At 35.7% G+C, this 27,124-nt stretch overlaps 1 protein-coding gene and 1 long non-coding RNA gene across 3 annotated transcripts in view; one reads left to right on the forward strand and one right to left on the reverse strand.

The window, feature by feature from the left end:
- LOC134260917 (fibrillin-1-like) overlaps positions 1–25,131 on the reverse strand; it is a 51,261-nt gene extending 26,130 nt beyond the window's left edge. Inside the window, exons 1-2 of one of the 2 annotated variants that reach the window (XM_062743443.1) lie at positions 24,983–25,131; positions 24,801–24,905 (exon numbers count right to left, since the gene is read on the reverse strand). In XM_062743443.1, coding sequence (XP_062599427.1) covers positions 24,801–24,905; positions 24,983–25,085 — 208 coding nt within the window. In that variant the 5' untranslated portion in view covers positions 25,086–25,131. The remainder of the gene's footprint in view (positions 1–24,800; positions 24,906–24,982) is intronic. The other variant, XM_062743445.1, reaches the window with a different exon arrangement.
- LOC134260915 (uncharacterized) lies at positions 10,252–18,234 on the forward strand. The gene is made up of 2 exons (XR_009990666.1): positions 10,252–12,096; positions 17,297–18,234. It is a non-coding gene; the product is annotated as an uncharacterized LOC134260915 (long non-coding RNA).
- Positions 25,132–27,124: the final 1,993 nt, after the last annotated feature.

Genomic DNA, 27,124 nt, shown 5'->3' on the forward strand with positions numbered 1-27,124 from the left:
TGCCATATCTCTACCATCAACAAAATCTTTGTTGAATGTTGATATTTTTGCATATTTAAAATTGGTGAGTTTCAGTGATACATATCTCATACTGTGTTCACATGTATAAATATTTGAAAATACTGTGCATTTCTAGTTTTGCTCATTTATATCTTTCCAGCTCAGTTGCCAAAAAACCCACTTCAGGCCTTGGGGCCATAAAACTTAGACGAGCTCACTTTTGAGCCCAGTCTCACTTTTTCCAAAGGAATAAATAGTGGAAAATTGAGACTGAGATCAAAAGTGAGCTCGTCTAAGTTTTATGGCCCCTAGGCCAGCATAATGACTTTTGTTGGATAAAAGTCATATCCAACTACAATCCATGGAAAAAATCACCAATTTATTTAATAAAAGAACAACAGACTTTAATTTTTTCTTTAATCTCGCAGAGATTCTTTTCATCTAATGTTTAATGCTTTAAACCAATGTTTTACACTGTATTTATGTAGGTCTCAACTTTATTTTACTTCATCACGCTAACGCAAAAACCATTGTGTCGTCATGACTGCATTTAACTGATTATTGGATATAAAAATAATTTATAGAACAACTGTTTAAATCCTCCAAGACGATAAAGAAAAGATGGGAAGTTTAATTTTTTTAACAAAATGCATTTTAACTACACCTATAGATCACCTAACACGAGAACATTTGACCAGATAAGATTTCAAAATTTTGAAGCGAACACCGTAAAATTTATTATAATTATGTAATTAGCTTATTACCCATACCAGGAGCAGCGACGTTTTCAAAGAAATAATGCATTTTTCACACACCGTTTGTTAAGAATACACCCCCTTTCCTATCAGAAGACTCCTGAACCCTTCAATGGTCACGAATTCTACATAATTGTAGAGGCAACCTTGCCCGATATAATCATGCTCTTATTTGGATAAATAACCATGAATAGAGAAGGCAATTGAAAAAAAATATAACATGTTCACTTTATCATCATTTAAGCCCCGCCAACGCTTTAACTGATCTATGGGCCATGATTTTCACAATTTCGAAAAAAGGCTTTTTTAACTTGCTCAGTTTTAATCTTGATTTATACATCATGTAAAAAGAGGAACAAACTTATATTATTCTTAAGATATTCATTTTTATATAGTTAATGATGGCTGTACGTTTACCTGTACAATCACATGTTGTTGAGTATCTTTCGATTTTGCAGTAAGGGTGTTTATCAGAGGCACATAGGTGTCCACTGCAGTCAGTATGAGCATGACAAGCTGTTGTTGATAGCGGAGTCACGGCCGTTGGAAGCACGGATGTGGTCGTTGTAAATACTTGTATGAATAAAAAGAGAATTAATGAATAGTTTTAATATTAATAAGTATTTCTTTCAAAACTATCCACGTTTTTTAAATCAAAATTTTTAATTAGCTTTTTAATGATTTTTCATGATAGTTCATGTGGATACTAGACGTCATTGTGGGTAGAAAAAAATAGGAATTTTACTGTGCTTAGTATAATCTCTGTTTTGTTTTGTGTATTTTAATACATCATTTATATCTTAAGAACAGAAGATATTTTGCAATTGTATTAGATAGGTGTTGTCTTTAATCAATCTAAGATTTCTCGGGTAGATTTCAGTTGAGAAATTTTACCCCAGAAAATGCTGAATATCTATTAGAACTACCTTGAATACTTATGAAAACAGCTGAGAATATTGGTGAACAACATCTATAAGAACTACTGAGAATATTTATGAGAAAAACTGAGAATATTTATGAGAAAAACTGTGAGTATTTATGAAAAAAATGGGAATATATATTTACGAGAAAAACTATGAATATTTATTAGAACTACTGAGACTCTTTTAAGATCTACTGGGAATAGTTTTGAGAACTACTGAGAATATTTATAAGATTCATGAGAACAAATTTTAGAGCTATTGAGCATATTTTGAAAGACATTAGAATATATTCGGGTCACAGAGCACTTTAGGTCATATAGTTTTAGAATCGGCATGGCAAATGACCTAGCCAAACAAGGAAGATGGCGATCAACTTCATATTTAACTTACATTAGGAGACAATAAAACTGTCCCCTGTTATTGTAGCACCTACATACTCTTACAAAGATTTTTCAGTACCCCAACCGTTTGGATACTGGGATCATCAATTCCATTCTGGGCAGGCCACAATGCTGCAACCTATCGACCAGGTGGAAGTAACCTTAATTTACCTGCCACAATTACTTGGTTAGGGCATAGGGGTATGTACTGGGATCAGTTAGACAAGGCAGTCTCTTATTATTTACTCCAGCTATCTACACCCAAATTTCTATTGATACACCTTGAGTCTAATGATTTAACTACACCAGATTTAGCAAGCATTAAACGTATTCATCAAATGCAGTGCAGCTTATATCGCTATAACTCACTTCTCCCTAGTACCACTTTAATCTTTTCCTCAATGTTATCTAGGCTCTACTGGCATGGAGTCCATCCCACAGCAGGTGCAAAAATTAACCCAAAAAAGGAAAAAAAAAAACGGTTCAAAGTAAACAAGTCCATCAAAAAGTTTATAACCAGAGAAATAAATGGCCGTTACATAAACCATGACTCAACCATTAAAATCTCGGAAATACATTTGTCAGGCATGATGGTCCCCATCCTGCCTCAAAGCAGGGGGGCGTTTTGGTATGTAATACATATGTGCATGTTGCACATAAGTTGTCTAAAGTAATAAAGTGATTTCCTAATAGTATTAAAACAACTCAATCACTTTAAGTAAGAATAATATATTAATTATGAAAATTGAATAGATAACCCAACAAAATCCGGGAGCTCTCACATAATGGCCTGCACCTGGCTTGGCGGAAACGCGGGAAGAGAGAGATCGGTGAACTCTCGAGCCCGATCCAAATTACAATTTAAAAACACCCCCCAAATACACTACATCCCCCCTATTTTGTGGAGGAATGTCCCAATGCCGACAAAGTGGAGGCCATTTACAACATTAAATCACATAACACTTTTGACACAATAGATCACAATTATCTTCCTGTGATTTACAATACAAATTGATTAAATATAATCCGCGATAAATCTCTTCCATAGAAAGTGTCCAGATTATCATATGGTTAGCTTTAAAACATAAACAGTTCAAATAAACACAAATTCCGGATCCCTGAAAATGGCTGCAGCAGGCGGCATTTGCGAACACGCCTGCATGGATCCTACCAAGGCTCCAAACACAGGACACCGACATCTGGAACAAAACGCTGAAAACCAACTTATTAACAATACAAACATGTCTCAAGCCCCCGCTCAGAGAGCTAGGAGCATGGACACCCTAACTAAATTTTTTCTCACCACAGCCCTAATGCCCCTGGACTATGAAAGCCTGGGGCCCGTAATGAGGATCTGGCATGTTCTTATAGCTTCCAGCTGGACCACCTGTCTTCACAGAAAGTCCATTATGGTCAACACAGGCCTTAAATTGCTTTATATTGATCCTGGGAGCAACTGTCCGCACTGACCTTGTGCTTCCTTAATGCAGAGCCTGAGAGGTTCTGCAACCCTCTATCCTAAATTCACCAGCACCACAGTGCAACTCAACCCCAGCCTCCTGCATAAAGTCAATGCCCAAGAGCATGTCAACTTGCAGAGGTGCAACATATACAGGGTGCTCAAGCTGAGTCTTCCCTATTTCAATTGGTAAAGAACCCAGAGCGCCTACCTCCATGGTCACCCCTCGCCCAGCCATGTCCACATCTGTCCTTGCTTTGATCTCTGGGGGCGGAGACATTCGATCATAGACTGTCTGCGATATGGTAGTTATCTCTGCAGCAGTATCCACTACAACACTAACTTTATGACCATTCACAGTGACAGGCACATGCCACGCCCTTTCCCCATAGCCAAGACTTGACCTTGCAGACAGGGCCACCCTTGAGAATTCTGATGCGCACACCTGCTTACTCTCTGTGCACTTTCTTTTACTCTCATTTGAAGCAACTGATTTGGACACAATTCTCTCAGGGCACTCGCGTCGGAAATGTCCCGGTTGATGGCATTTGAAACATAGACCAGACTGTCGCCAATCTTGCATGACCTGGGGAAGGAACTCCCATGCTCACCTTTAGAGGTCTTTTGCTCATTTCTATGCAATGACTCATCACCAGAACTTAGTTTTAACTTCCGTGAGTTCTCGCGGCTAAAGGTTTCATAGGATGTCTTATGTGGAACAGGTGCGGAAGATCTAGACCGCCGCGCACCTGAGGACTGGCTATCGAACGAGACAGACCGAACTCTACTACAAGGCTGAGGGATAAGGGCTTCGTGACTCAGCTGATACATCTTTACTCGCCGAACAGCCTCGTCCAAATTAACAGGGGGACTCTCGATCAACCGTCTGCCTGTACGCACATCCAGGCAGCCCATTGCAAACCGCAGGATTGCTTGCTCCTTGAGCAATTGTCCCGGGACCCTCGCCCCTAGAGCACGTTGCGCGGTTTCCATGACCTTGTCACCCCACTGCTCTAGACTTTCGTCAGTCCCTTGAGTTAAACTTTACTTGCGACGCGGCCTGCAATGCACCCTTTCCGAACCGTTGCTCGAATTTAGATGCTATCTCCGGAAAAGTCATATGCTCACCCCGTGAGGAGTGCAGGTAGAAATACCTTAGTGCTGGTCCTTCGACGAAGACACTGAGAGCCAATAGACTATCATCATCATCCCACCTATAATAACGAGCCAACGTTCTAAATTTCGCATAGAATAGATCCCACTCAAGTTCACCAGCGTACTTGAGACTCTTGGCCTTAGCAGGGATATTTCGGCCCGACCTTGAGGAATCACTGGGAGATGACCCCTGGAGTCTTACAGGAGACTCAAGAGAAGTATTTTCCTTACCGCATGATGCACCCGAAATATAAATATCTATTGGCCTAAACTGGAGCTGGACTCGCCAAACTGACACCTGGCACAGCCTCCGTGCCTGTCTGACCCCTAACACACATCTGCCCCGATGCAGAACATGAGTGACTCAGAGTCCCGGGGGATTCCCTATTTGTATTTTCATATGCCTCCTGAGGCATAGCGTAATCTGACCTAACCGGAGTTAATGGACCTTGAAAACTATAGAGGGGCTCCCCCCAGGACACTGCCCCCTTACTGGTGTGTGATTGAGTCGTCATGATTGAGGGATGACTACCCCCATTCCTCTGACCAACACTCTGGCCGGGGGAAACTCTCAATGGGTTACCGCCATACCCACCTGAAAACAAGACTCTACACTGCCCCTCATTATTCCTCTGCCCAGATTAGCCCCCATGTGAGAAGACTACAATAGTTCTTCTACATGTAGCCTGGGTGCTGCTGGGTACACTAGTTACACAAGTCAAACCACCTGACCCGGGGTTCCCTGAAGGGCTACTCAATGAGGTTACATTGTGCCTTCTTACTGCAGTGTTCCTGTTTTCCTTCCCTACACTATATTCCAGGGAGTGGTTACCCCCTGACTTCCCTACCAGGATCTGGGTCAGTTGGGCTAATTGGGTCTGAACTCCCTTTAACCAAGCCAGGACCTGATCATTGCTCGGTGTAAACCCCAAGCTCTGATGTGGTCCACCCCCAGCTGTCCCCAGTACAGGCCTGTCACTACTCCCAGGGTGAGGGACATATCTACTTCCCCAACCGCTGTCTTACAGTGGCTGCAGCGTTATTGTTGACAACTTACACGATTGATCACGTTACACGAACGATTCCGCACGATTAACGCACGATTAAACCTGTTAAAGGATCGATCCTTCACGCAAACGATTCTACACATTACACGATCTTGCACGATTGCTAACGCAAACGCACGATTCTTCACTCAAAATAGTTCAAAATATTTAAGAATCGATGTTTTCAAAACGAAATACGACTCCATACTGATTATAGATTTTAAAGAATTATCAATATAATTTCATAGACTTAACGATTAAAACTTAGATAACGAAATTTACACGCACGATCGCGCACGATAAAACCACAAACGATTGAGTCTGATACACGCACGATCTCGCACGTTACACGAACGATCACGCACGATCCACGAACGATTCTACAAGATTGGTTTGTCAACAATAACGTTGCAGCCACTGGATACTCACACCCTCGCTGCTGCTTGGAGTACTAAATACTGGTGGTCTAAAAGGAGTTAGCCTAAAAAAATTTGGCCTTCTCTGTCAGGTTGAATATCTCCCCATGCATTAGCATCCTGCCCCTGGGCCCCTGCCAAACCACCCGGCCTAGCTACCTCGCCCCGAAGGACACCCATACCGCTCATGCGCTCGGGACTCTCCTTACCTCGACCAAATAACCTTTTCTTTTCACTCATAACTCCAGGACAACTGACAACAAATAAAAGCTTGGCTTGACCTATGGCCCTAACGTTAAAACACTAATACATCACAAAATCATTACAAATCAAACAGAAAAATCGATTCACAAAAATACATATTCCAATCACTGATTTCTAGCAAATTTCATAACTTAACCCTGATTCCATTCACCGCCGAAATAATTAAAACATAATCACCTGCACATGGCCTGACCGCGCGGCGTCCCCTAAGCGCCGCTTCGGTCTCGTAAGACCGTCAGAAATCCTACCGGCGACGCCAATAAAGTGATTTCCTAATAGTATTAAAACAATTAAATCACTTCAAGTAAGAATAATATATCAATTATGAACAATTGAATTGATAACACAACAAAATCTGGGAGCTCTCACAACATGGCCTGCACCTGGCTTGGCGGAAACGCGGGAAGAGAGAGATCGGTGAACCCTCGAGCCTGATCCAAATTAAAATTAAAAAAAAACCAAATACACTACAGTAACATTATATGGAAACATCCTTGGTTCATGGCCTGTCATGGCTGGTTTCACCTCCACCTCGCACAAGCGGAGGGAAACCACAGTATAGTATAGTAAATGGGTACACCAGGTTGCACTGGAGACAGGGAGAAGGACAGTCCCGCATACACTGGTGCATAACGTGATGACCGTTCGGATCGGATACGTGTGCTTACACTCGGTCCCCATATGTGCCCATTGTTATTTTGGTACATTTGTAGGTATCCCTAGCTCCCTACAAAAAATTGCGGCCTTTTTATCTCCAATTATGTTGATTGTAACAAATACAATTTTATGTCTCATAAAATGATTTATATACAATCTTTTTTACATTGTTTTTGACAAATTTAGATTAAAATTGCAGTTGTTATTGATTTTTAATGTAAAAAGAGTGGGGTCGACTGGATTGGGATCGAACTCATGTTTGGATCGGGTTCGGCTTGATCGGGATCGAGTGCTCAATTAATTTGATTTTACGCAAACATGAGGTTGGAATCAATTTAGAGATCGAGATATTCAAATTTCTCTGATTTAAAGCTATATTTTCTACTCCTGTGACACCACCTCAGATGCGTTATCAGTTTGAACAGTTTAATGGATTGTGCAATTGTCTTAATCGATTTCGGATTAGTCAGCATGGAGGTAAAAACCTGATATCCCAAACCGCTCACTGTAGTGCAGATAGGTCAATTCTTCTTTGAAGAGTTGCTTTGTGTTTTTTAACTGAATGAACCAGATTTCGATAATTCACGGCTATAGAAACATACATTTAAATTGTTAATATGAGCCAGGGGCGGTCTCAAGACCCGCGAGCTAGCCAGCTCAAGAGAATATTACTCGACTTTCAAGTTGGTCAGCAGACATCCATCCAAGTAGGCGACAGTGATTGACAATAATAAACTTTTACACCATCAATATCACCAGTTCACCAGCAATAATTAAATTTGGCACCACTGCAGTTTCTGGAACCCAGACATGAAATACTTGGCAAGTGATGGGGTTCACCTGAAGACAACAGCTGCGACCACCGGTTCATGAAGAAGTACCTTCAGAACATAAAAAGTGCTGCCCTCCATGCCTCCAATCTGATTGGATGGGAGAATAATGATAAGTAGTACATTGCACATATGATGATAGATTGTTATGCATCAGTGTTTTCCATTTATTTCAACGTAAAGGATTAGAGATCACAAAATCTCTGTGGATCTTACAACAAATTGTTATTCTAAAGCGACAATTTTGTCATTTAAAGTGGTCAATTTACCTGATTGCCGGCTCTTAGGGAAAACACTGAATGCATGTGATAAAGATTCTGGCTAATGCCGCAATATGTCATGTCACATGTTACACAAAAATATGACATTATATTAGTGCTTATTTAATTTCAACGTAAACCTCGACATGTCTCTGCACATTATGTTACATGAATTAATAATTTGCTGTCAATGTCAGCACTTGTAAAAATTTTGGGAATCGCCAATGGATTCCATCATATTATGTGAAGGCTCCAATTTGTTTTTCTTAATCTTCCCAATATCCAATGAAGGTTGGGACAATTTGTTTATTTATTAAAAAATGATTGCCTATCAATGTTTTTTGTATGTGAAAGCTCCAGCTGTTTTTGTCCATGTCAGTACTGGTCAGTATGGGAATCGTCAATTGATTCCAATTGATGTTGGGAATCGTGAATTGATTCCATCATATTATGTGTAGGCTACCGTTTGTTTTTCTTAATCGCCCAATATCTGATGAAGGTTGGGACGATCTGTTTCTTTATTTCAAAAAAGGAATTTGTTTTTCTTAATCTTCCCAATATCTAATGAAGGTTGGGAGGATCTGTTTATTTATTTATAAGTGGTTTGCCTATCAATGTCTTTTTGCATGTGACTATGTGAAGGCTCCAGTTTATTTTTCTTGATCTTCCATGTATCTAATGAAGGTTGGAAGATCTTTTTATCTATTTATAAAAAAAATGGGTTGCCTATCACTTTTATGTCACGGTTGTTGAATTTTATGATGACCATGATGAACTGACCTATTTTAAGCTGAGCCGACACTTGTATATATATGATAATAGATTGGCAACATGCATTGTGAAGAGTTCAATAACAAATGATAAAGATGAAAAATGTAAGCATGTTTGCTCCTATCTACCATGTGTTTATAGCTTGGTGGCAAAGAAAATTATTACTTCTATTATATTATCACCTATGGCAATTACAACTGCTTAGACTTATTGTAGAATAAAATGCCACCAAAAAAGAGGAAAATGTGATGGGTCCGAAGCCACCCAAAAAGGTGAAGTTACACAGTCAACCGGCTCAATTGCTCTCTGTGGGTTCAGTTTGGGCAATTCGGTGGATTCCAATTGATCATCGACTCAAGTGGCTGCTCCAAAAAATCAGCTGGCAGCAGCAAATCTTAGACAACAGCAACAGCCTTGACTCCCAGCAATGCTTCTACAAACAAGATCGCTTCAAAGGCTGCACCACTGCACCACAGACTTCTATTACATCTTCTACTGATTTGAATAGTTCCTATTTGGTAAACACCCTTATTAGTTGCATTGCTTTTCCTTATAACAGTTGCATTGTTTTTCAGGTTTTCGGTGGCAGATACATTTAACAGTAACAACTAGATTCTGTCCCGTTATCAGTAGACAAATAAAATAAATAAATAAATAAATAAATAAAATCTTTAATGATCATTTCATTGACCTCAAAGTTTACTTCTAAATTTAAAATAGAAAAATATTTCATTTCAGATAGAAAATAATGTTAATCATTAAATCCTCAGTCAACTAGTTTTAATTATAATGGGAACCATTTCAGATGTTCACTAAATGCTCCCCCAAGTTCCTTATGTCCTTCCTGGTATCCTATTCCCGGCAAGCTTCATAAAATAAGGCAATCTAATATTTTAGTCATTTTAGGGTTTACACACACGCAAATACATGCACATACATAATGACCATATCAAAATGTTTACACTTTTAATGCATCCATTTTAAAAGCAATTCATCATAAATAATTGAAAATTGGCTATATTAAATATATTTGTCATTTTACTCATTTCGTATTCTTGCAAGTGCATGTATGTGCAGATTCACCATGTCATTTGGTGAACACTATTAAAAGTGCTATTATATTCTGATTTTTAAATCATTTCATTCTCAAAGCAAACAAATACATATAAATATATATAGATAATTTGGCGATATAATGTATTATCAGTAAATGAAGACATTTTGTGAAAAATAAGTTGTGCAATGTGACATTAATGAAAATGTATTACAGATTATATCTGAGAGGCACTTATGGCTAAGCTAGACATAGGAGATGATTTTAGAAATATCCCAAAGCACATTCAGACTATCATTTAACAATCAATATTATTTGATAAATGTTAACCAATGGGTGCTAGTTCATCTTGTCAGTTTTGTTTAAGTTTTAAACAGGTCCTTGTAATGGTTTATGTTGGAATAAAAATCAGGCCAATATCTCAAAATGTCTCTCTGATGTTAGAAACTTCAAACATTTACGTTTGAGAGTATATTTTCCTCTAAAGAAACAAAAACTGTCTTCTCAATAACTTGTTTGACTATATATGGAATTGAGGTAGATTCTATTCCTATAGGAAGTAGATTATCTAAGACATGAGAACAGACTCATTAATATTAGACAAATGTTGAGAGGGATAGTCCAGGATAAATGTTCAAAATTTGCCTGTCAAGTGGTCACACCTGGTCGTGCATTGTTTGAGACTCTTTATAGATTTGAATTCTGAGTTCAATTGCAAACCAAACCATTACATAGAAAATCAACTGCTAAGGAACATGTGGAATTAAGGCAATGTAGCCTTTTAATATGGATCATTTTTGTGGCAAGTCAATATTTCATCAGTATTAGTGGTGTTCTTTACAGAAGCTACATTTATAAGTAGATAGATGCATCTGGTGCTTTGGGTTAAGAAACTGTATAAAGTTTAAAATGGTCTGCTAAATCTTAGTTAGATATTCATATAGATTGTCAAATTTATCTTAAAGTTCTTCCAATCATTTTGCTAGTAGACATTTGGGTCCCATATTTCAGCTATCAAAATTTGCCTTTTAGCTGATAATACAGCAGTTATACCTTCAAAACTCATAGTTTACTGTTTTATCTTCCATCTACAGAAAGAATTATTTGCAATTTTTAATTTTATGAACCAAATACTCCTCTATGGTAGGAAAGTTGTCAAAAGAGCCCAGAGCTTCCAATCACAAAACCCATCTTAATGAATTAGTATCTGACTTATTTCACTCTTTTCAAGAAGCAGATACAAGAACCAACTATCAGCAGTCTTCCTTCTTGCCTTGAACATTTTTATGCACTTAGGCAAACTCGTTCCTATAAACAACACATACAACTCGAAGTAATTCAAAGACAAGCCATAATCTTTCTTGATGATAATTCACTTTAGATAACAATGAGATATTCCAAACTATGAATGATAGGCATCCAGTGATACTTACTTTAACAGCCAATGACTTAAAATGTCAATTTTGTCCAGTTCATGCCTTAAAAGTATACATTACTTAACATAAACACACATCTAATCCTTTATTCACCTTCAAATCTGATGAACCAGTTAAGTATAGTTTTGTGGGATTCCAATCAAAACATGCAATATAAGTTTTCAACTGATTGCTTTACTTTGGTCATAGTTTTTGTGTTTGTACTGCAAGTTTTGTACTGCTAGTGGCAGCTTAGAATGGTTTATCTGAAATTGTAATCCAACAACTCGGTCGTTGGCACTCAAAAGACGTTACAGTAAAATAAATGCAGTCAGGTTTTAAATTCCACAATTGATGTTAAGAATTCTAAACTAAATGTTTCCCTTATACATGTACTGTCATTGACTATGATAAGAGAGAAGTGAGCATATGGTTGTTTCTCTCCAGAATTTAATTAGGATCTGATAAACTTTTTACATCCAATTTCAGTGATTTAACATATAAATCAGTTCCAAACTAAATGTTCCCCTTAAACATGTACTGCCATCGATTATTGAAAGAGAGAAGTCAGCATATGGTTGTTTTTCTTCAGAATTGAAATAGGATCTGATAAACTTTTTACATCCATTTCAGTGATTAAACGTATAAATCAATTCCAAACTAAATGTTTCCCCTTATACATGTACTGCCATCGACTATCCAAAGAGAGAAGTCAGCATATGGTTGTTTTTGTTTTTTTTTTCCAGAATTTAATTAGAATCTGATAAACTTTTTACATCCATTTCAGTAATTAAACATATAAATCAAGTCTATTAGGCCAGCTAATGGTTGCTGTGATAAACTGATAAGCAGTCAAGGTGACCAGACGTGTTTTTTACAGCTCCTGAAGATCTTATCTCTACTTAGCTTAACAATGGAATAATAATGAGTTTGAGTGATAATTCTAATCTTTTCAAGTCACTTTTGGACTCATTTACCGGATTTTCAAGATCATTTATTTTAACTAATGATCTTCCAACGGAATCTGTGGGACTTAGTGTAAATAATGTGCCAAATTTCTTGCAAGTACAGGAAAATCAGGAAAGTGTTACAATTACTTTCGATGGCGACAAGTACCCCATCATTTTAGATCTGTTGGAGAAGAAACTCCTATTATTCAAAGACAGCAATGAAAGGCGACATGGATCTATTTATAAATCACAGGATAAAACTGTCACTGTTACCATCTACGAGACAACAAGCTCTCTACATATCCAAGGGGAGTCGTATTTTTCTTGGTATCAGGAGTTCCTCACGGACTTGAATAAATTGGATGTAAATTTGGAAACAAATTGTAAGACTTTAGATGAAACATCTCCTCAATGCACCTCCACCCCTAAGGGTAAGACATCACAGAATTGTCATCAGTGTATTAGCAGTGCCAAACTTATTCAGGAATTGTCTGATACCGTCAAGCTTTTGTCACAAGAAGTCAGTGACCTAAAACAGCAACTAAATGGGTCAAAAAATGTCACATCGCTTGTTTCAAGAGCTATCCAAACAACTCCTAATAGGACAAAACAAAAGGAGACATCAACAGACGGACTCCTTCACATTCCAGCTGGTGTATCAAGGCATACCCAATGCACCCTTAAAGCTCCTACAATATCCAACAGTACCATGACAGATGCCAGTGAAGCTCATACTACATGTACTAGGAGTTTTCCTACCTCGCCAGATTCAAACACCAAACATGGCACAAATCAACCTAGAAAGATCCCAGCGGATAAATCTGTCCTCATCATAGGAAGTTCCATACTACAAAGGATCCGCACCAGAGGATTGCGTTCAACTGTGCAGGTCAGCACAAATCGCGGGGCAAACATCTCCCATATACGGTCCAAGCTCTCAAAAATGGATGTTTCTTCATATCGTAGTGTAATTATCTATGCTGGCGGAAATGATGCATCTAGACGACGAGACCCAGAGGCAATAGAAAATGATTTCGCAGAAGTAATCACAGATCTCAGAAATCGGAATTCTAGTATCAGTGTATTTATCTCGGAAGTATTACCAAGGCGTGATACAAACACCAGTGAAGTTAATGGAATTATTAAAAGTGTATGTGAAATATATGGTGGTACAGTGATTCCAACTTCTAAATTCTTTGGTCGTGGAAATCCCAAACAAGAGTATTATTGGAAAGACAACATTCATCTGTCAGACAGAGGTACAGCAGAACTGCTAAAAATTTTCCATCAATACGTGAGTATCCTCAGAGTCGGAAACGTACGTACGAATGGTAGAATCGGAAATACTTGGCAGTACTTCCTTCCGCCGTCCAGCCTTCTGTTATTTCTGTGGAGAAAGTGGACACATATCACGACACTGCAGACATGGAAGAAAGTTGGACTGCTGGAATTGTGGGGAACTAGGTCATAAAACCAAGCTTTGTCCGAATGGACACTAGGAAACTGGCAACGAATGTGTAGCCGACCATAGTTCCCAAACGATTTCTCTTGACAACAATGTTTATTCGACTCTTAGTAGATTATGTTCAGAATGTAATAAGATCCACTGTTCATGCAAACAATGTGAATATTTTTCTCTAGATCTTGTAACAAATTCAAAAAATTTAATTACTTCACCAAATACTTCTAAATTCTCAAAACCAGACAAGAATACTCAAAGATTTCATACCAAGAAGGTTTCACAATCTGCTAATCATACTATATCTAAAAATGAGAATATACATGTACCACATGTACCGAGCAATAATGGGTTTGGTTTGGTGAAAAAAGGTCTAAGATTTGGAAATCTAAACATATGCCACTTATTGCCTAAAATTGAAGAAATTAAACTATTACTTCATGACAAACAAACTGTAAATATTTTAGGACTTTGTGAAACCTTCTTGAATGACCAAGTCAGTGATTCTGAATTGTATATTGAGGGTTTCGATATGGAAAGAAAAGATCGCATTCTGAGAGCAGGTGGTGGAATTATTGTCTACATTTCTAATAATATAAGATATAAACGTAGGCCTGATTTTGAAATCAGTAATATTGAAACAATTTGGCTGGAATTAAAGATTAAAAATTCTAAACCAATTTATTACTGTTCAGCATATCGTCCACCATCTGCTCCCTCCTGCTGGGCAGAGGACCTGGCTAGAGAGATTAACTGTGCCTCCTGCTGTGACGATGCAGAAATTATCTTAACAGGTGACTTTAATGTAGACTTATTCAAAGAACCCCCACAAAGTTGGACATATGCTATAGAAGAGTATGGTTTTTCACAATTAATTACAACACCAACCAGAGTAACTAATACCTCAAGTACCCTAATAGATCACTTTTACACCAATAAACCAGATAACATATGTGAAGTAAATATACCTTTTATAGCCATCTCTGATCACTACCCAATATGTGCCACTAGAAAAACAAAATGCATGCCGCAAAAAGGAAAACACATAGAAATTCAGTATAGAGACTTCAAAAAGTTTGATGAAAATAAATTCCTCCAAGACTTAAAACAAATAGAATTTAACAATCTCCTCCAGATGCATGACCCTAATGAAATACTAACTGAATTCTATGAATTATTTAATAGCGTCCTTGACCAGCATGCACAGGTTAAAACAAAACGAGTAAAGAGTGAAATCCGTCCTAAATGGATGACACAAGAAATAAACAATGCTAGACATTTACGGGACTATTACCACAAAGAAGGAGACATGGAGAACTATAGAATTTATCGAAACAAAGTTAGCGTTCTTATAAACAAATCAAGATCTTCTTACTATAAAACAGCGATTGAACAGAGTTCAAATCCCAAAGAAATGTGGAACTATCTTAATCAATTAACATGTAATCTTAAGAATACAACTCCATCTCATGTGTCTTCTAATGGTGAAATTGTTGACAATTTACAGGATATTGCAAATACTTTTAATAACCACTTTACGGATGTCTCTAACAAGCTTCTATTGGATATGCCAAAACATGATTATGATCCTAATATATTATGTAATTTTGTTAGGTCTAAGCTTGATGAAGAAACATTGTTTAGTATTCATCAAATTGAGGAAAGTGAAGTTTATAACATGTTAAATTCTCTAAATATCAATAAATCAGCTGGCATTGACTTCATTGGGCCACGTCTTCTGAAAGTCACATCTAAATATATATGTAAACCTATAACTCATCTTATTAACGCTAGCATAGCAAGTGGTATTTTCCCGACAAATTTAAAACAAGCCATAGTAACACCTATTTTTAAGAAAGGTGACAAAGCTGACCCGAATAATTATCGTCCTATTTCTATTCTACCAACTATATCTAAATTGATAGAAAAACATGTAGCTAAGCTAATACAAAATTTCACTAATGAATTTGATCTACTAACACAATCCCAGTCGGGGTTTAGGGAACTCCATTCCTGTCAAACTTCACTTACAAAACTAACAGAAAGTTGGCTTACTGCAATGGATCGTGGTGAATTAATCGGTATAACATTTATAGATTTTAGTAAAGCATTTGATTTAGTGAATCATGATATTCTTCTAGAGAAATTAACCCATTACAAATTTGACCAAACAGCTATAAAGTGGTTTAAATCATATCTTTACGATAGGACCCAGTGTGTTAAATTTGGATCATGTGTCTCCAATATTCTACCCGTCACAGCAGGAGTGCCACAAGGGTCAATTTTGGGCCCACTTTTATTTTTATTGTACATAAATGACCTTCCATTACATGTAAACAATTCAAATATTGATATGTTTGCTGATGATGTAACTCTGTATTCTAATAATAATAATGCAAGATGTTTAGAAAATACACTAAATTAAGATCTTTGTGAGATTGAGAAATGGTGTGCTCAAAATCAAATGGTTTTAAATGTAGATAAAACAAAATGTATGTTAATGGGAACACAGCAAAGAAAATCAAAATTAGATAATCCAAATTTACAACTTTATGCCTCAGACAAAACAATTGAAATGGTTGAAACTGAAAAAATTCTTGGTGTACATATTGATGATAAGTTACAGTATGCAAATCATATTGACTCGGTTTGTAAAACGATAAATTATAAGTTATTTACTCTTCGAAGGATTAAGAAATTTCTCCCTCTACATACCAGAAAACTATATTACAATGCTTATATTTTACCATCTATTAACTATTGTTTGACTATTTGGGGTAATGCCCCCAAGCAGGACATGGACAGATTATTTAAATTACAGAAAAGGGCAGCAAGGATTATTCTTGACGCAAGTCCAGATTCTTCTTCTAAACCACTGTTTGAGAAACTTGGATGGTTAACAGTTTATGAGCTAGTTGATCTATACAAATACATATTATTATACAAAATTTTCAGTGGAACGACTCCCCAATATCTTTGTAATTTATTTGAATTTCATTCTTCTACTTCTTATAATCTACGATCTGAAAGTAATTATGATCTAAGATTGCCGAAATTTCGTACAAACTTATTCAAGACATCTTTTCAGTATTCAGGTGTACATCTATGGAATAAACTTCCCCAACACATTAGATTCTCTCAATCTCTACGAACATTTAAGCGTAATATAGAAAATTACATCATCAGCTGTCGCACAATTTTTTGAGGACAATAAGGTTTCGATATTGTATATTGTATTATGATTGTTAAAACTATACATGGACATTATATTCATTATCGTATGATTGTAATTCCTTAAACATATTACTATTATATATGATGAATTGTATTCTGTATTATTTTTTGTATTTGATATATATAGAAGGCCCTGGGGAAGAATAGTGCATGCACTAACCAGGTTACCTTCTTTAAATAAAGTATTTATTATTATTATTATTATTATAAATTGTAAAATTTTAAAGCATCCTATCAAAAAAAAGAAAACAAATTTAAACCTTCCGAGGTCAGCATTTAGCTGCTTAAATAAAATAGTACTTTGGTCAGTGATCTTGCAAAGTGTTCGCTTTGAAAATTAAGTGCTAGTTAGATGCACATTTTACTCTTCATATTGGCCTTAAATTTGCGAGCTAATATACTTGAGGACAGCACCCAGATGCTCATAAAATTTATGTATGTTAGTTGGAATTCAGCTTTAAATTTGGTCTTGAGAATTGTGTATCAGGTCAGCATATGTCTGTTTACAAAATTGTATCATGTCATGAGCTTAGAAGTTCAAAAATTTGTGTATCAGGTCAGCGAACAGCTGCTTATAAAAACTGTATGTTAGTTGGAACTCAGCAGGATTTTGCTCTGAATTTTGTGCATAAGTTCAGCATGTGGATGTTCATAAAATATTAATTGTAAAAATGAGCTCATGTTGTTTCTGAGGTAGCATATGGTCTCTTTTTTAGTCTCGTTAACCTTATGTTATTCACAGGTTTAGTAACCTTTGTCCTTTATATTTTGTTACTTATTCAGATATAACTTTGTGCTTATGTGGGTTATTAATGTTTATGCTTATTTAGTCCATACGGTTACATGATATTCAGTTCACAATGTTATTATCTGTTAAAGAACACATGTTTGCTACATTTAATATTGAGCAGTATATAATTTATGAAATGCCTTTCCTTGGGTGGCGCTGCATGCTTCATGCAAGCATTTTGCATGCTGTTTGGCCTCTTTGTTTACGTCACCTTCTTGTTACACAAACTTGGTAATCATTATATAACAATAGCTGGGATAAGCACTAAGTCGCAATATATCATATCTTAGTTGAAACTAATCATTATTTGGCCTTATCCCAGCTATAATTTACATGATTGTATGTAATATTGTATATTTATGTGTTTTTGTTCACTTTCGTCATTTATTTGGTCAATAAATGACATTTTCACTCAACTCAAGTTCTCGTGTCTTCACTAGTTTTCAAGTAACAAGAACAAGCTACGGAAAGGCTTTTCATATTGTGAAAGTTACTTTTATTAGTGGAAAAGTTGTGGATATAAATATGTGTTTTTGTGCTCAAAGTGTCAATAGTACAGTGATGAAACTTAATACAGATGTTATCATTCCAGGTGTTTACATGATAGGATACAGTAGGTCTGGATATCTAAGTTGTCTGTATGTCTGCTATCTTAGTAGGGGATGGACTTGAAGCAGAGCGCTTCAAGTTTTTGTTATATGAAAGAACAACAGGGATTTATCCTCTTAAATGCCCCGCCGTGAATATGGTCGGGGTATATAGTATTTGTCATGTCCATCTTTCATCTTTCCGTCCTTCTGTCATTCCGTCTATCCATCCGTCACACTTTGCGTTAATCTCAGTTCAAAGCTCGGTTTCAAAGAAACTTTTCAAGAATGATACATGATCCCATCTCTTTTTCAAGAGGTTCATGTTGGCATTACTCACAATGTGCATTGCTTGAATCGACTTTTGAGCCTGATTAATGTTGGCTAGTTTTACTTTTCATTATAAACTTCATTGATCAAGATTATAATTAGTTTACAAATAAGTTAGCAAAGGTGTACATGTATATCACCTTCATAATTGAATCAAATTCTTCTGTTATGAAACTACTTGAGTGGATAAAAAGAGAATTAATAAATAATTTGAATTCAAGTATTTTACTCAACTTTTGCGTATTTTCCTACCTAATTATAAATAGCTATTTTTATTGATTATAGTAGTTCCCAGTCATCAGGGAATCTTGAAGTGTTTAGTATCAACAGTGTAGATTTATAAACGCATTTTAAAATTAAAAAAATATAAAAAGACAAAAGAGGTTTCCCCAATTGCATACTCTATTTTTCATTTAAGAAGTCTAATTAATCATGTTAATACATTATATAGAATTTTCGTTTCAGAAGATATTTTGCAATTGTAACTGAAAGGTTTTGTATTTAATCAATTTACATTAGTTTTTAACTAGATTGGATCAAGAAATTCGTCAATCCCATGCAAAAAAGCATTTTGAATATTAAGACTTTGATCTAAACTTCATGTACACTTTAAATAAATCAAAAGTTTTATTTGAACAGACGACAGAACGACAGAATTTTAAAAAAGTGATTATGTACAATACACAAATTGACAAATTCTCCTTCTTCTATATAAAAAAAGTAATCTTACATTTAATTTAACATTTCCTTAAGATACACGAAAGATTTCGAAAAAAATAAGGAAATAATCATGGTAAAATCAAACCGATGACATTTAATAAATTAAGACAAAACACCAGTTGATATCCCTTGGAAAAACCCTTTGCTTTTAGAATAATTAACAAACCTTAGAATATTAATTTGGAAGGGAAAATGGTAGACCATGAAAACATTTTTGATTAAGATGTACCTATTAAAACATTAAGTAGAGTACAATAACTTACATAATGATTAATTAATACAGAATGTTTCTTGAATTGATTTATTTTTTTCGTATATTCATTTACAAAACGATGTTGCAAATGCATATACTTGTATCCCCCTGTAGAGATTAGAAATCAGAATGTTTCATTTGCTATAATTGTTGTTTTTGTCGTTGCGGTTGTTGTTGCTTCTGTAGTACTTGTTGTCTTTATTGTTGTGTCTGAATGTAAATAGCTCATTTAAAAATAAACAACAAAGTTAAAGGGTTCTCTGGGAAATTAACTTAATTGGTCATGTGATCAAATCCTGTGATGCCCAAAGGGCTTCTCGGTAGAGTTAATCACATATACACTGATCAAAATTAGGCTAATTAACACTTTTTTAATAATATGTAACACTAATAAATCGGAAAAGTCATGGATAGAACTTATCATTATGCATTCTATAGACCTCAATGGGACTTATACTACAGGAAAGACTTCAACACGACGTCACCACGTGACGTCTATTATTAGTAAAAATACCTAAATGAAAACGTGAAAAGTTCAACACTACCTCGGGGATAATTAATTTCAATTTGTTATAATAGTTGTGTAAAAACATCTCTGTACCATGAAAAGTGCTGCTAGAATCCTACTGTCCTTTCACAGAAATAATTATTCAACACTTTCGGACGAAACCTTCCCAAAATTTTTACATTTTGTTCATAAGATCGAAAAAATTGCATCAATTCTTGTAAACCATACGATTCTAGCATCACTTTCCAAAATCAATAGAATAAAAACTTAAGATAGAAACAAAAATTAAGTTTCAAAATGTGCGGCGTAGTGTTGAACTTTTGCATCTTTTTTGTTACGAATGATCGACAGAGAAAATGCTGATCGGCAAGTAAACACCCTGTCTTCTTTTATTTTACGATGAGATTGTAGAAATACATCAGCATACCTTATTCATAAGCTTTATTCCCACATGAATCACACATGATATTCATTCTAAATGATTTTAAACTCCGATTTCTTGTGTTGGCTTACATGAATTCTCGTTACGTTTCACTTTCACTTTGCTACTACATGATCAACAGTTATGACGTCACGGGTTTGGTATTTAACCCCTGTGATAAAAACAGAAACCAAGAAACGACAAAATTCCGTTTATTTTATGCCTCTGTATATTTTGATTTATTTTTACGACCTGGAATCAGATATCGATTTTAAAGAAATTATTTTCTAAACTTCACGTCATATAGCTTACTATGACGTCATATCATATAGGCAAGTAGAGTATTTGGTTGTAACCTTAACATACCTGCGTATGTTGAAAGAACAATGATTGCTGCTGAGAATACTCTTGCCTTCTCTCATGGTCTCTTTATATATTTGAAGTCAAAAGAGGTAGTATCGCCTGTTTTAGGTTACATAACCCTTAGCTTTTTCTGGTAAAAAATTTCATCGCATAATTGCAAGATTTTTGGCAGTCAGTGATTATTCTCATCGTTTGACACTTCGATTAATTGAGAGAAAGGTTTAAAACGATCGAAAGAGAGAAGGATGGGAGAGTGGGAATTAATTTAATTTCTATATGCAGGGCATTTATTTACAACATTGTTTTTATCATCAAAATTCCAATGTGATCAATGATTCAATTTCCCTTGACAATATAGATATAGTTATCGAATGCGCTACCCAAATGATAGGTAGGGCCCATACCGGTATACGTCTGGCTTTTATGGCTTCACAAAAATGTGAAGTCGAACATGAAATTTTTATTGTGTTAATGTTTTATGTTTGATAAAATCAATTCTAATAATTTGACAGCGTTTATTTATATCCACTTATTCATGTACTAACCCTACCCCCACGCCCCGTCTGTCGCTCTTCACCCCCCCCCCCCCCCCTCCCCCGATTTCTTTACTTTTTATAATAGGAAATTCTTGTAATTTTACATTTTCCTAGTTGGTTTGATAACAAGTATGACAAGAACTAAACAACATGAACTTGTATATTATGCGAATTAGTACAAACTTTAAAAAAAATGTCATGTTCTTTGAAGCAAAAAATAAAAAAAGAAATAAATCATGGCTTCATCAAGTGAAAATACATCTATCAAATATATAGAAATAAGGTTTCAAAGAATAAATAAGATATCGAATTTTATCAAGAAGATGGTACAATCTGGGCTGTATTGTGCCCTAGAAATTTTAATTTCTTAAAAAGTTATGAAATTGGCTTTAACAATAGTTGAGTAGCTAAATATGATAAATAATTAAAGAATATGCATGAGGAGGACCATTCTGGAGATATGACGTCATATCTGGAATATTTCTAGGTTTATTGTAGAAAAGCCTCAGAATGACTCATTTCTGTACTTATTTTCCTTTATAAAATAGTGTCTGCCACTGTCGCCCACTTCGATTTTTGGATATGATATGTAAACTGCCATGAAAAATCACATATCTCAAAATACATATCTCAAAATATTTGTGGGCGACGGTGGCAGCGTATGTTTTCTGAAAGAAATTCCACTGAAAATTGATGTCTTCTGCAACTTTTTAAGAAAATACGGGAAAATGCACAAGTTAATGACGTCACAATTAGCATTTAGGAGGTCATTTGAGAAAAACGATTTGTGTATTCTTAAACCCCAGTCAAATTTCCAAAAACGACCAACGGCCGACGGGTTTTGAAGCAAAAATGGGATTCTTCGGGTAACAGTCGTCAGTTCATCGGCCGTTGTCTTGGCCGATTTTGACCTCTTTTTTTGTCGGCCGACCAATTTTGTGTCCATCGGTCCAAGTTATAATTTTTCATACGTCGGTGACCGATTTCTTCAACTGCAGTTATCCATCGACCAACCTTCCATCATCGTCCGACCATCGGCGGTCAGTAGTTTTTTACATAAAAAAAATCCAGTCGGTCTCCTTAATGATATGACGCCGTCACTTGTCTGTTACACTGCTTTTTGAATGACCCTGAATAATAACCAGCAAGGACAATGGATCGAAAAATAGATCTGTTAATATTTTATTGCTCTGCTGCTTGGGTCCAAGGTTGATCCGAGGAAAAACCAGAAGTCTCTGTCGAGACTGTAGCTCTACTGGTTTATATTTAAAACAAAGGAAGAGAAAAGTAGCAGTTGGGATTTGAAACTTTAAAACAGCAATAAAAAGAAAAATGATCCTTGCCGCTCATCGGACCAAAACTGTAGGAGGAGTAGCATTTTAAAAAATTTCACAGACATTTCTATTTTTAGTAACCACGGCAACACCGTTCATCGAAATCAAAAACCGATGCATATAATTATTTATCTTGGTGTAGTCTACTTGTGTGTAAAGTTATACTGAAATCGGACCAAAACTGTAGGAGGAGTAGCATTTTGAAAAATTGCTTACAGACATACAGACAGACAGACGGACAGACAGACGCATTACTATCGCATAAGCTCTTCTGGTCTCTGACCAGTAGAGCTAAAAATCACACATATCCAATGTTGCAAATTAAAAATTCAAGTTGATGTTGTTTTCATCGCCCCCAAATTCAAGGGGCATAACAATATTTACTGTGCGACGTCTCAGCGCTATTGAGTTTCCAATGTACGGATGTTGTGGCCGAATACCAGCTCCTGTGTCTCTTGCGAACAATTTGTGCACTTTTATGCTGATTCCCTCAACCAGCAATTGTAGCAGCAGTTTGTGCAGCAGTTCTTAATCGATTGCTGAAGGGGGGTCTGACGGTCCTGTGTGGGTGTGGGTAACCCGTTGACGGCCAATTCTTGGTCTGTCATCCGTGTTTTTAGCTGGTGGAGACGTACGTTAAACAGCTACAAAGCTGATTGATGTACACTAAATGCATCATAGTTAGCACGTGTTGCGTTCATCTTTGTTAAGGCGTGACATTGCAGCATCAATCAAATCGGGTTCAATAGGAGTCTTTATTGTTTCTCTAAATCCAAAATATCAATGAAAATAGACCCCCAGTTTACAAGAAATCATGAAAAACACTATTATCATAAAGATTATTATTCAAGGGATATAACTCAACACTTGGGTTTAAAAAAATCCATAATGTCCTTTTAATAGACCACAGGTATCCAATGATAAAACGGTAGTTGTTCTATGTACTTTTTCAAAATGTCTTTGATGGGTAAAACAATATGCGTTTCCTTTTTTGTTGAGTATATTATCACATATTCAGTCTTGTTTGTTCATATCACTCTATACACCTACCAGAGCAGGTACATTGGTTGTGGTTACACTGGCCAACTTGATACTCGGGACATTTAGTACAGTGGGAACTTTGGTCACATTAGTGTTTATTTGATGATGACGTTGTTATGGTGAAAAAAGAAAATTCATGTCAAATTAATTAACTTCCAAGAAAATTGTTCATAACTAGTACAAATACTTACCTTCACAAAGACATCGAGGGTGACCGTCTAGGTTAGCACATTGTGGATATAAACCGCTTCCACAACCATACCCATGACAATCATTGTTGTAAGTGCATGACATTTCGGCTGTAGAAAAAAATCGTATTATTATCACTTTTTCTTAAAATCGGACTAGAGAAAAGCGTTTATTTCGTTTAAATGCATTTTATTTTTCCTACAGTCAAGAACTAAACAGTTGCAACAATTTTCATGTGCAAACATAATCAATTGATAATTATTATGTTAAGGGCAATTCGTTTTAAATTAGCAAAATGTTTTTTTTTCTTATTGAATCTCTCGAACACACGACAGATTTGAGTCTGTTTTTAAAGTGCAAAAAATCAGACTATATATACATTTGGTTGTCTGGTCCATTAATTAATTTTATGCTCGTTAACTTTAAAAATGACTGGCAAGTGGTGAAGTGAATTTAAACATTGTTCTGCTTTTTTCTTATACATAGTACATGTCCATTATTTTAAAAAGGTTTTATCAATGTTAATCGTATTTCCATTATAAGAACCTGCCAAATTTTCTTTAAAATTTCCCTACTCAACTGAGGAAATTGTATTTATGTCACTCTGTATAATCGTGAAGGTTTTCTCTCTTTATCCTCTGTACTATTTAATACTACCCCATGTTCCATCTAAATTGTCAGTATGATTCTACACAATTACCAGAGCAGGTACACTGGTTGTGGTTGCACTGGCCAACTTCATATTCGGAGCATGTAGTACAGTCGGAACTTTGTTCACATTCATGTCTGGTGGATGGGGACGATGCTAAAGTGAAAATAGAAAATTCATGTTGTTTATTCCTTAGCGTTTTATAAGTTAATCGCTACTTTGAAATTACTTACCTTCACAGAGACATCGAGAGTGACCGTCTAGGTTAGCACATTGTGGATACAAACCGCTTCCACAACCATACCCATGACAATCATTATTGTAAATGCAAGACATTCCAGCTTTAAAAGAATCATAAAGTTAGAATTATTTTTTTCAGTGATGTAAGTATGCATGGAGTGTGTGTGTATGTTTTGTTTTTTGAGTTTTAGTGCACCTTCTTTTAAGTTTTGTTCAATAAAAATGAAAAACTTTCATGGCAATTGATGTAACAACTAAAATGACCAACAAAGAAATGTCAGGAACATTGAGTATGAATCTAGGAGTTTTTTCTTCTTACATGCAACAATGTAGAGATGTTTTTAATTTGGTTAGAAATAAAAAAAAAATATCTCTTTTGTTTGGTTTCAAGAAACAAATAGTACTCATAAGACTTCAAGGTTATAGGAATCAGAGTGGGGCTACAAATCCTGTTTGATTAAGTTATACAAGTAGCTGATCTGGAGTTTAAATACTTTTCAAAAATAACTTTGAATTAGATATCCATTCCGGTAAATGTGACTCTTTTGGTAGATATATCATAATGGATATTTCAGCAAATACTTTTAGATTTACATTGGTAAATTTGTATGGTCTAAATAATGATAATCCAGAATTCTTTCAGAACATTTACGAAGAAATTACAAAATTAATAAACATGTTAATGCTCATGTTTGGGGGATGAAATGTTGTCCAAAATAAATAACTTGACACTTTCAGTGTTAGGAATCTTAATAATCCAAAGGCAAATTAATAAAGAATATAAAAAGTGAACTTGAAATTCATGATCCATGGAGAATTTGGAATGAGGAAGTCAGGCAGGACATATGGAGAAGGTCAAATCTAGTTATTAAAGTAATATTGATTATTTTCTTTTTTCTGATTGCATTTTTACTAGAGTATTAGATACCAAAATAATCCCAGGGTATATAACAGACCACTCAGCAATTGTATCAAAATTCAAAACAAATTACAGTATTTGGAAATTTAACTGTCACTTATAACATGAAAAGGAGTATATAGAAAAGTCAAGCAATGTATTTTAGAAACAATTATAAACAAGCTAATTTAGAGAATTTGTGTCCCCCGCTTAGGGAAAAAGTAAACCATGCGCAGTTCAAGGGGAGGGGGGAGTCGGATCCCCCTGACTGAATTTGTAGAATTATTAAATGTTTACATGCATATACTGTAGCAAATAAAATATGCCAATATGGATATAAAGATTTGATTGCTTATTCTTTATTATGTGTATAGAAGATTCTTTTATTTGGAATAATTATCACACTGTAATGATGACTTTATGAGTTTGTACAAGCCAGACCTCATCATTTTTTTTTTATTTTCGCGTGCTGAATACTGTCATTTAGTAAAATAAGTATTTCGGAAAAAACTAGATTCGAACCCGGGACCTCTTACATGTAAAGCGAGAGACATACCACTACACCACGGAACCGCTTTAAACTGGTGAAAATTATACGCAAAGATGAAGTCACATACATGTATTATATTCACGTTCGATATTGTCAAAATTTTACACAATGCATGGTGTCCAATTTAACCTTTATTAAACAGTTCTAATAGATGTAACAAAAAATAAAGTCCGCCGAGAACCTGTTTTATACGTAATAACTCTCCTCATGCCCCTGTACTAAAAATAGAGACATGTAATACAATAAATACCAATAAAACAAACGGGCGGGACACTTTGAGAGGAAATATCGCCCGGAAAGAATAGTGTTACACACAGACAGAATGTATAAATTTATGACCTTGAACTTTGACCTTTTGACCTCAAAATCATTAGGGGTCTTTCTTAGGTCACAGGAAGTTGTTATGTAAAATTTCATTGTAAAAGCTCAATGGGTTCTCGAGACATCGCGCGGAAACGAAAGTGTTACAACGGACAGAATTTGCGAATTCATGACCTTGACTTCTGACCTTTTGACCTCAAAATCAATAGGGTTCTTTAGTCCATAGGGAGTTGCTATGCAAAATTTTATTGCAAAACCTCAAAGGGTTCTTGAGAAATCGTGTGGAAACGAAAGCGTTACAGACAGACAAAATGACGGACGGACGGACAGACCCAAATTAATACCCCCCACTTTTCAAGCGGGGCA

This window comes from Saccostrea cucullata, unplaced genomic scaffold (genome assembly GCF_032062105.1).
Source record: "Saccostrea cucullata isolate Sc308-1 unplaced genomic scaffold, CSIRO_AGI_Scuc_v1 ctg4590, whole genome shotgun sequence".
Lineage (NCBI taxonomy): Eukaryota > Metazoa > Mollusca > Bivalvia > Ostreida > Ostreidae > Saccostrea > Saccostrea cuccullata.